At 39.0% G+C, this 12,081-nt stretch overlaps 1 protein-coding gene across 1 annotated transcript in view; it reads left to right on the top strand.

Annotated features, from left to right (window-relative positions):
- CUBN (cubilin) overlaps positions 1-12,081 on the top strand; it is a 187,038-nt gene that overhangs the window by 84,351 nt on the left and 90,606 nt on the right. Inside the window, 2 exon segments of the mRNA XM_032235067.1 lie at positions 10,626-10,678; positions 10,681-10,841. Coding sequence (XP_032090958.1) covers positions 10,626-10,678; positions 10,681-10,841 — 214 coding nt within the window.

Here is a 12,081-nt window from a genome sequence, read left to right as displayed (position 1 = left end):
GCCCATCCCCACCAGAGACTGTGCACTCTTCCTGCCTACCTTGCAAAGGTAATTCTCACCTGGCCAGCCTGGCCTTGGCTTCTGCTGTCAGGACCCACATCTGCTCTCGGTGTCAAATCCTACTGAGGTACATTTTTTCCATACACATGGCAAAGATGCAATCATTTTTCACAAGACGCTGCATGCAGCATTGCACATGATCTTGCCATGCACATACACCCTCCACAGTATACACATCACCCTGAGCACATATTTCCAAGCAACAACAAAAAATAAATTTGCAATCCATATAAACAGTCTGGAAGGGGGGGGGAGAGAATACTAGTGAAAGGCGCAAGTCCTGTTAATCAAGTCATTTTTTCAGATTCTCACTTTCTCTACTACCTTGAAATTGAGTTGATCCAGCCAGCTTCTCATGACCACTGCAGTTCCAAAGATGAGTTAGACTAAAGGAGTCTTCCAGGACTTGGACTTTTATTTACCTGGGTTGGGTAATTGTGCAAACACACATACAAGGGTCCTTGTGGCACCTTCAGCTTTGTAGCTTAAGAGGCAATAAAACACAAACTTATATAGAATCGAAGCTGGACTGACAGTGTCCTGATGGGCAAAGTGTATTACAATGGATTATTCACTGTATCTCCTTTTCTCTCTACTTTCCCCCAGGTGGCTTCAAGTCTTTCTGAGGGAGGGGGAGGTGTGGTTGTGCAGTGATAGCATCAGCATCCTGGGAGCTATTAGCTGCACAGATAATTGCCCTGTGCAGTGAATTGTCCTGCAGCAAATCTCCCAGGGTAAGAGGAAGGAGCCACCTGGGAGGAGTGGCCAGGAAGTAGATGATGCATTGGGTTGGATAGGGGGTGGGTGAATGGCTGAGGCAGGGGGGCAGGTGTGGACAATCGTGGTGGGTTGGCTAGGGTGGAAGGGCAGGATGAAGAGGACAAGGTGAGGTGGCTGCAGCCAATTATCCCATTCCAAACTCAAGAACAGTAGGAGATTTAAAGATAAAAGGTGGATAGGTAATTTTGCTAAAGACACAAGCAACTGCAATAAGCTGAAAAGCAGTTTCTTCAAATAAACTAAACATCATTATATATGTATGGTCCTAATATTTAAACCATGAGCAAAGCAATTTATTTGTTGTCTTGCATACTCTAGCTTTCACAATAATGGTTTAATGGTTTTCCATATGTCAATTAAATATGAAGGAAGGCATCAGGAATAACAGAACATGAGGTTAAAAATGGCAATCATGTTTAATTATACCTTAAGTGTACACAAAGAGTAAATAAAGCATGCCTCTGACACATATACAAAGTAGGCAGGGCTTCATGACATTTTCATTACCATGATCTTGGCATGGTAATGTGGTTTTTGTTTAGAGATTACAAAGCATGAACTTCTAGAGAGTTTTCACTTGATGGGAAATTGTGCAACAGAAAGCATCAAGAGTAGAAGTATATATACATCCACACACATTTATTCATTAAGCTTCAAAATCATAGCCTGAAACATTTCTTCAATTTTATCAGTTCTTTTCATTAACTTTTCATTTATTTTTTTAAAAAAATGCTAATCTTTAAAAATATATTTCAATATTTCATCTGAGAAAATAACTTCTCTGTAATCTGAAGGTATAGCACAAGTCTTGCCAAACACAGTTTGCTGCAATTATATGTCACAATTTTTCCACCCATCTATTTCAAATATCAGTAAACCCAATTTTCTTGCTAACAGGATGGAATCAGGAGAAAACGTTTGGATAGAAATGCCTATATTTACACTGAAACATTCCCAGTTCTTTCCCATAACCACAGTGCATTGCTGCCAGAGTATTCACACAGTGGTTTCCTATGGAACTAAGCCACAAAAAAATGCAGTTTCTTGAGAGAAGCTGCATATGTTCCAATATCCTAACATTTATGTTTTGCTGTGAATATTCATTTAAATTCGGATGGCCTGAAGATGGGCTTGCATACAGGTATGGATAAACTTCAGAGGCATCCTGATGCTAGTCTTTGTAATAAATAGAAGGAAATTTTAATTGGTGTATCTTGAAAAGTAACATATTTGTAATGGCCTAATTTTATGGCTGACATTCAAAAAAGTAGATCCAAGAAGGTAATTGAATAAACAATGCAGTCAAAACTAAGTTGATTTGAGTTTTAAATTTTAATTTTCCATAGTTATAATAGCAATAGCACTTAGACTTATATACTGCTTTACAGTGCTTTACAGCCCTCTCTAAACGGTTTACAGATTCAGTCTCTTGCCCCCTCCCCCAACAATCTGGGTCCTCATTTTACTCACCTCAAAAGGATGGAAGGCTGAGTCAATCTTAATCTGATCTGAACTGCCAAATTGCAGGCAGTCAACAGAAGTAGCCTGCAGTACTGCACTTTAACCACTGCGCCATCACAGCTCATTTATCCTATAGGGGCATCTGCATGGGATTATGTATCAAAAAAAGAAACTAACTATTTTTAGGAAAAGTTCCTGTATTTGGCTCTCTGGTTTCATTTTAAAATATTTGCCTTTATGAACCCCCCAAAATGGCTTCTGTCTCCAGTGCTCCCCATACTACACTATGAGAACTGCTGTTCTAAGATAATATGCAATATCATCTGATTGGGATAATTTTAATTAGCTAAGAACAAATGATGGAGTATACATAATGATATTCTTTCTCAATTCTGCATAAGAACAAGTTGCTTTATGTAGACAATGCATAGCACAAGAGACATTACAAGGAGCTAAGCAATCACCTCCTCAAGATAAGAAGCAGGGAAAAATTATGCCCAAATTTAAGATAGTGCTGTAGATATTCTTGATGCAAAGGGAATCAATCCTGGAAACATGTTTATCACACCCATTGATTTTACAGATACCACTACCCTGCATCTTTTCTTTTTTTAAAAAAAAGAAGCCAGAACAAGAACGAAAGGGAATGTACTCTTTTGAAACGATACATGAGCAGAGTAATATTTTACCAAGCTTACAGTGTGAAACTACAAATTTTAAAAACAACTTCAGAACCACAGTTTGATTTACAAAATCAAAAAAATAATCAAATAATTTAATTTAGCAACTATGTTAATTAAGGAAGGCAATCCAATCACTCATATGTTAAAAAAAGTTAAGAAGAGTAATAGATATAAATGCTTCTACAGTTTTCCTTAAAGTCCCCTAACATATTCAAATATATTCCTGTCAACCCAAATGATTTACACATCTCTAATATAATGCCACATCAATTTTTTTTCACAATACAAATAAAGTGCTTAAAGTTTTTATGAACAGGGTAAATTTATAGGTAGAACATTGGTGCCAGAATGATTTTAAAAAAATCAGTATTATTAAGGTAGAAAGGACGTGTGAATTGTTACTGTGTAAGGACACATCTTTGAAGTGAAGTTTTAAATACTGCAAATACTTCAAATGCTAACAAAATGTAGTTAATAATTAGAATAATACCAGGAAATTAGTTTTGCTGGTACAAATAACTGAAACATAAAAGCTCCACATTAAATATCATCTGTGGCTAATCACTAAACAAACCACTGTGATTTAGTTTCAGTAACTTTCTTCTTTTATAACTCTCAAGCACTACCAAAAGTAAATTCTTGTTTTTACACCCAACATTTGTTTTCTACTGAAAATTGATCTCCAAGCATGCTTCCCCTGTGAAGGAGGCATCTGTTTCTCTTACTCATTCTCCAGATGTACTCAATGCATCTAAAATTTCATTTGCAAGTACTGCATTTTTGAATATAAGCCAATTCATGGAGAGTTCAAGTATTTTGGAGGAGGAAAAGGGTACTTATCAACAACTACCATCATTCAGCTGCCTCTATTAGTCACTAAATTCAAATTAATGAGATGTATTGTATTAACTGTTGTTTAGGCAACCCCAAGTTCATGGAACTGGGACCTAATGGAGCAGCGACAAGATATAAAAAAATAAGAGAAAATATGTTCAACCCAGCTTTGAAATTTCCTTTCTTAAGTAAATTCCGATCTTGATCATGTGGCCAAAAAGGAGGGGTACCTAGGACCGGATAGAAAATGTTTTGGGAATTTTTTCTCTGAAGCTTCTTGCTGACTCTAGCTCATTTTTGAATTTTTGAACTTGAACTATTTTAGTTGACTTCTCCAAGCCCCACAAATTTGGACTTGTTCCCACCCTAACTTTCAAAGAGGTATCTTGCTGACAGACAGATAAGAATACAGAATAATAGAGTTGGAAGTAACATTGAAGGCCTTCTAGTCCAATCCCCTACTCAAGCAGGAGGTCCTATAACTTTCCAGAAAAAAATCTCTTCTTAAAAACTTCCAGTAATAGAGCATCACAATTTCTGGAGGCAAGCCATCCATTCTTTAACTTGTTCTGTGATCTATTTTGATAAATGACTTATTGAAGCCCAGATATACTATGTCACCAGGAGTTCCCTGGTCTGTTAATATAATCACTTGTCTGTGAATCCCAACTGTCTCTTTTAGTCTTTTTAAAAGAGACTGGACAATCATTTGTCTGAAATTATATAAGGTATCCCTGCTTGGACTAGAAGACCTCCAAGGTCCCTTCCAACTCTGTAATTCTGTTATTCTTTCATTGGGGTGAAAAAACAATAACAACAAAAAAGAAATTTTTAAACTTTTCTTTACAATTGTGAAAAAGAAAAGCAAAGAACTTAAGACTTGCCATATGTCATTCACCCTGGAGAAAACTTTGATTTTTTATTATGTGTGAGCTAACTTTTGACTATATTTGACATTTGTTAGCTGCTGAAAAGCAAATCCATTTTAAAAACATACTTTTTTGAAATATTAACCACTGATGTGTTAAACTCTAGGACCAATACAGCATGAATGTAGATAACAATAAAAACACTAGAAGAGCCAGTTGGATGTAGAAGTTAAGGTTAAGCCTAGAAACCAGGAGACTGAATTCTAGTTCCACCTTAGGCATAAAAATCAGCTGGATGTCCCATTGTCTCTTAGCCCAACTTGCCTCAAAGGTTTGTTGTTGTGGGGAAAATAAAAGGAGAGGGTATTATTATGCATGTTTGCCATCTTGAGTTACTTATAAAGGCAGGATTTAAAAAATCCAAAAATAAACAAAGAAGTTGTAATTGGGAGGAGGAGAAAGTTGAACCATAAGAAAGGCCGAGCACCAAAGAATTGAGACCTTTGAACTTCAAGACTTTCAAGACTCCTGCGTGTCCCTTGGACTGCATGGCGATCAAACCGGTCAGTCCTAGAGGAGATAAATCCTGACTGCTCTTTAGAAGGACAGATCCTGAAGATGAAGCTCAAATACTTTGGCCACCTAATGAGAAGGAGGGGCTCACTGGAAAAGAGCCTAATGCTGGGAAAGATTGAGGGCAAAAGAAGAAGGGATGAGCGAATGAGGTGGCTGGATGGAGTCACTGAAGTAATAGGTGTGAGCTTAAATGGACTGCAGAGATGGTAGAGGACAGGAAGGCCTGGAGGAACATTGTCCATGGGGTTGCAATGGGTCAGATCTGACTTCGCAACTAACAACCAATTGGTAGAAAAAATGCTTAAATAAATTTATACATTGTTAGCATAAGTAAGCTGATCCCAGTTATGTGGTGTTCTGCAATTCCACATCATCTCCTGGTCAGGATGGGTAATTCTGACTGCGGAAGATAGGAATTCTAATAGCATATATCTGGAGAATGTCATGCTGGAAAAGGCTGTGATAAAATGTGGACTGGAGTTCCAGGCATAGATTAACCCAAAACCATGCATATTTCTTGAAGAACAGCTGTTTATTGTGAAAATGACATAACTAAGCCATTGGGTCTCATATCTTAGGAGGATAACAGCTTTCTTTCTGCATCCAAAATTGAGAAGAAGTCATGTCCTCCCAGGAACTTTTCTCCATACTTTTCCAGACTGAGTCAATGATTCATGCCTGCTTAATGAATCAGATTTGGACACATGTTAGTAGAGCATGGCTCTCAACAATTTCTTTAAACTTTTGAATAGGAGAGAAAAGGAGTTTGTCTCTCAAGAGACCATCTTTGTAATAAATACAATCAAATTACAGATATGACTAATTTTCTTCCTTATGTAAAAAGCAGCAGACTGGCATTAATAATGATTCACTGAAAATATAGTAAAGAAAGGAAACTCAACAAATGTGCTTTTGTTAAATGAATACACTGAATTTTTTTTAGTTTGATTCAAAATTGTTTTAATAGCAGAAAGCTAAGATACCAAGAGTCAAGAAAACTTCTAGATAAAGAAAGGTAATATAGGAAAACTAGAATGGTTTTATTCTAGACAAAGAAAAATTTAGAGAGATATTTGTAAATGTATTTATTTAGTTATTATTAAATTTATATTGCTGCCCATTTGCCATGGTGACTCAAGGCATGTTACAAAATATAAAAACCACATCTAAACACAGTAAAACTAATAAAAAATCAAATACATTAATATAACAAAATCATCTCCATCCCCCATCTCCCAACCCAGCGACAGCCAATTACAGAAGCCATTTAATGGGCTCCATCCGGCTCTGGGTTTCCCAGGCCTAAGCTGGCAGAATCAGGTCTTTAGCACCTTCTGGAAGAGAATTAGAGAGGGAGATGTTCTAATCTCCGGGTGAATGATGTTCCAGAGAGAGGGAGCCACCATGGAGAAGGCCTTCTTCTGGGTCCCACTAGGTATATTTTCCTTGGGGATGGGACCCGCAACATTCCCTGCCTGCCCGCTCTGATGGGTCGGGTATATGTGACTGGTAAGAGATGGTCCCTTAGGCTACCTGGTCCCAAGCCAGGAAGGGCTTTAAAGGTGACAACCAGCACCTTGAATTGCACCTGGAAGCAAATCAGCAACCAATGCAGTTCCTGCAGGATAGGTCATACCAAGGTCTGCATACCAAGGTCACATATGGGCCTGATGCATTTTGCACCAACTGGCACTTCCGGATGCTCTTCTAGGGCAGCCCCATGTAAAGCGTGTTGCAATAGTCAAGCCAGGAAGTGACTAAGGCATGAGCACCTGTGAGTAGGGATGGGTGAAATTGATGAATACTCGTTAGCAACCTTGCCATAGCACACCTGCTCGTGACTTATTAGACTCTATCCCTAGATAGGACTGCCTATGTAGTAACACTATATATTCTCACATAACAGACTTTCCATTTTGATGTGAACATCCCTTTTTTGAGTCACACACCCATGATGAAACTTGTAGAATAAAGTTCTACCAATTGAATGTTTATTTTAAATTTTCAGTAATCTCCGAGTTGTTTTTCTACTCATAATCTTCAAAGCAAATAAACATCTACAGTATTAGTAGTATAACTCTAAGTATAATATCAGGGAGATGGGCAGCTAAGAAATATAAATACATTAGAATTAATTCAAAAGGCTAAAAGAATCATAGTAAAATACAGTATTGCAGCAATGCAATCTATTACCTGTTTATGAATTAATAATCAAATTAGACCCAGCATGTTGTCCTTAGGCTATGATCAGGTATGAAACATAGGACTGCTTGTTTGCTTTCTCAGCATTTTGGCAATGTCATTTGTTAATCAGAATGACCACTGGGTGCATTTTTCTGCTCCACGTCAAATAGTATCTTTCAATATTAGGTTGCCTCAAGCGCTCTTGCATATTTCAAATCACGTGCTTTGGTTTATTGCAGTTCATTGACTACTTTGTAAGTAGAAAGGCCCTTCAAGAAAGCCAATGATTAAAGGCAAAACCAAACAGTGCTAAAGAGTATAAAAAGAACATCTAAGCATTGTCTATGGCTGTGATGGCAAACCTATCGCACATGTGCCACAGGTGGCACATGGAGCCATATTTGCTGGCACAGCAGTCCTCAGTTCTGGCGTGCATGTGCATGCTGGCCAGAGAGTGCAACATCAGAGTGGCTGTGGATGTTGCCCCCTAAGGACAGCCCAGCTAGTCCGTCCTGGACTAGGAGGAGAAAATTTGCTCCCCTCAGAGAGGGTCCGCAACTTGGGGGTCCTCCTGGATCCGCAGCTGACATTGGAACATCACCTGTCGGCTGTTTACCAGGGGGGGCTTTGCCCAGGTTCACCTGGTGCACCAGTTGCGACCCTATTTGGACCAGGAGGCACTTCAAACAGTCACTCACGCCCTCGTCACCTCAAGCCTGGATTACTGTAATGCGCTCTACATAGGACTGCCTCTGAAAAGTGTTCGGAGACTACAATTAGTCCAGAATGCAGCCGTGCAAGCGATACTGGGTGGACTGGATACACCTATCCTCCGCGAGCTGCACTGGCTTCCTATTGGTCTCCGAGCATGATTCAAGGTGCTGGTTATTACTTTTAAAGCCCTACATGGCCTAGGACCTGGATATCTACGAGACCGTCTTCTGTCGCACACCTCCCTAAGATCGATAAGATCGCACAGGATGGGCCTTCTCCAGGTCCGTCAGCTGGACAATTTTGGCTGGCGATGCCTCAGAATAGTGCCTTCTCTGTTGCCACTCCAGCCCTATGGAATGAGCTACCCCCAGAGATCCGGATCCTATCCACTCTCATGGCCTTCTGAAAAGCTATCAAAACCTGGCTATTCCGGCAGGCCTGGGGCTGTTGACCTCTTGATTGAGGTCCAGCCCCGCTTAGATTGGGTGCATGTTGTGTTTCTTTTAATCTGCTGTGTTTTATTTGCTTTTAATCTTTTCTTAATATTTTTATTTCTGTAAGCCGCCTGGAGTCCTCTGGGATTGGGCGGCCTATAAATTTAATAAATAGAAATAAATAGAAATAATAGAAATAGAAATAGAAATAGAAATAGAAATAGAAATAGAAATAGAAATAGAAATAGAAATAGATGGTTTTTTGCCTTCCTGGGGGCCAAGAGAGGCCATTTTCACCCTCCCCAGGTTCATGAAAGTTCCCGAAGTCTGGGGTGGGTGAAAAACAGGTCCAACAGGCCAACTGGAAGTTCGTTCCTGAACTTCCAGTTTGACTATTGGGATGTTGTTGTTGTTTTTTGCCTTCCCCAGGCTTCGGAAGGAGGGCGAAAAATGGCCCAACAGGCAACCCGGAAGTTTATTCCCAAACTTCCAGTTGGGCTGTTTTTTGCCCTTCCCGAGGCTTCAGGAAAGCCTCCAGCGCCTGGGGAGGGCGAAAACTCTTTCTCGCAAGGGGGGACACGCGTATGCCCAGGGGGGTGGGTCATGCATGCATGCCCAGGGGGTGGGTGCATGTGCAATAGCGTGCGCACACACACAATTGTGGCACAACTTTAAAAAAAGGTTAGCCATCTGTGGTCTATTACCTGCCTCCATGTTTTATTTGCTATGCTTTTTTTTGTTTTGTTTTTTGGCCTGCCTCCCGCCATATTCCTTCCTTTGGTTTTGCATTTCTCCTCCTTCTTTTTTATTTAAAGCATAGCAACTATAAGGTTGAAGCAGGCAAGAAATAATGAAGGAACGATTCTCCTTTTCCTGGTATTATTTTGAGCAGCCTCTCTCTCCCTCTCCCCCCTCGCCTTCTTATTTTATGTAGTGTTCTTTTTTCTTATACTTTCTATTGTTTTTTGAAATGGGACAAACTTGATTTTATAGAGGTCTGACTGGCAGATAAGAAAGACAGAAGTTAGAAAGGAAGAGATATTAAAAGAGGGAATATTAAAGTGGAGAATTGTTAAGGTAGAGGATGTTAAGAATCATTGTGATTATAATACTATGATTGTACTACTACTATTTTTTTTTTTATTGAAAAGGCTTTTATTTTCCATTTTTTCATTTTCGTACACTCACATATATACTGTGCATAGCCGGGGCCATACAACATTAAACAATAATCACAGCAATTCCTCTTGTCAACAATACCCCCCAAAATAGAAACCCAATATACCTCTTCCACTCTCCATACACAATAGAGTAGATTGTACAACTACTATTATGGTAATGAATGTTATAACAAAAATGAATACTATGACTGATGAACATTACTATACCCAGACCAAACATTGATGATGAAAATTAGATTAAATATAAATAAAATTAATAAAATGTTTTTTTAAAGAAAGCCAATGATATTTTAGGCCTCTAAAATATTTTGGTGCTATCTTCATTCCGAATGTTGTAATAGCAATACCTACAATACTTGCCCTGTAAATACAAGTTTGCCAGTTTGAAACCCAGCAGAATTTTATTATTTCTATTTTACTTTTCCTGGACTATTTCTTCCTGTGTGTGTATGGTTTTTTTTTTAATAATTAATCCAGCGATGCATCAACTCATTAGTTTTCCAGTCATTGGAGACAGATTTCACCTTCATTTCCAAACGTATATATGAAAGGTTTTGGAAATGGGAGTTAAATCTTTCTACATGACCGGAAAATTATGAAATAGTAAAATGTTAGAATTCTATTTTTAGAAAGTGGTAGTAGAAATAGATTTAAAAGAAGTGATCAATAGGGCTATATAAAAGGAAACTTATTGTAAAACTGCTGTGTGTACAAGTGTGTGCATTTTATGCTTTAAATTTGCTTTGTTGGGGTGTCTGTGTTGTTTTATATTTTTAATTGTTTTTACCACTTTTGTGGGTCTGGAGTCTGCTGGAATGAGTAGTTGTCAACATCCTCCTGCTCCTCTAGTTTTCCAACCAGTACTGCCTGGTTTTTGTTTTCAGAGTGTGGTGGAGAATTGAGCCATCTGGATCTTTCCATAGCCCTGGCTATCCAAATAGGAACCCACAAAACAGGGAATGTTACTGATATATTCCAATAGCACCAAGTAGTAGCATTCAACTGACTATCCTGGAATTTGATGTGGAATACAATTCGAGTTGCAACCATAATGTTCTGGAGATAGTGCTTTTCTTTCAATATGATAATCAATGAGAACTGCAAGTCTTCTGAATGCCCATAGCATTAAAAAAAATCCATCCTTTGTTTTATTTCGGTACTAGCTAGATATCCGTGCTCTGCTATGAAACTATGTGATCGGGCTTGCTAAACCGACACTTTGAGCCTGAAAATTAATGATAGTTACAATTGGCCTCTCCTCTCCCCTTCTCTCCCTCAGGCTTGCCCCACAAAAGCCTCTCCTATCCTCTCCCCTTTTCTCCCTCAGGCTTGCCCCACAGAACCTCTCTTATCTTATCCCCTTCTTTTGGTCAGGCTTGCCCAAAGAGGCCTCTCCTATCTTATCCCCTTCTTTCCCTCAGGCTGGCCCCATTGATCCTCTCCTATTACCTTCTCTCCCTTAGGCTTGCCCCAAAGAAGCTTCTCCTAGCTATCCCCTTCTCTCCTTCAGGCTGGCCCCATTGATCCTCTTTTATCCCCTTCTCTCCCTCAGGCTTGCCCCACAGAGGCCTTTCCTATCCCTCTTCTCTCCCTCAAGCTTGCCCCACAGAGGCCTCTGTACCCAGGCCCAATACCATGTAGTCTAATTCCTTAACATCAGAGTGTTTTTCAGGTATGGAGGGGGAGTAGAATGTTATAAACTCCCAGCTCGCAGGCCGGATGAGTCACGCGCTGGCCACACCCAAGTGGCAGTTGGAACAGGATTCTTTTTGGGTTGGGAGGGGGAGTAGAATGATTAACTCCCTAGCATCAGAACATTTTAATAATAATATAAGCAATACTAATGATCTGATGGTCATTTTGAAAAATCCTTTTTTAGCAAGCACCTAGAAGGTAAAAGGAACATGTAGGCTTTATGGTTCTGGAGATTTCATGTTGTCGCATGAGTGGCATTTCACTTTTATATATATAGATTCTTAGTTTTATACTCTGAATACATTTTGGTTTTAAAAAGTTACTCATAGGTTCAGATATATGATTAATGTTATAACTATTTAATGTTTTTAAGTTTTTAAACCAAGACCTGGCTAGTCAACAGAATCCACAGAGAAGTCTTTTAAAAGAAAAAAGCAAAGTTGGTAGTTATGGTACAATCATGATCAGAGCTCTACTCTCTATATCTACAATTTTGACATTTTTCTATACTTCCTCTCCCCTGATGAATTCATACTTCGCTTTTGATTATGTATTTCTTGATGTAAAGTCAATTCAGGACTCGAGAGCTTATAGATCATGAGATTAGGCC

Source organism: Thamnophis elegans, chromosome Z, assembly GCF_009769535.1.
Source record: "Thamnophis elegans isolate rThaEle1 chromosome Z, rThaEle1.pri, whole genome shotgun sequence".
Classification (NCBI taxonomy): domain Eukaryota; kingdom Metazoa; phylum Chordata; class Lepidosauria; order Squamata; family Colubridae; genus Thamnophis; species Thamnophis elegans.
This window is presented reverse-complemented; position numbering and strand designations above follow the sequence as displayed.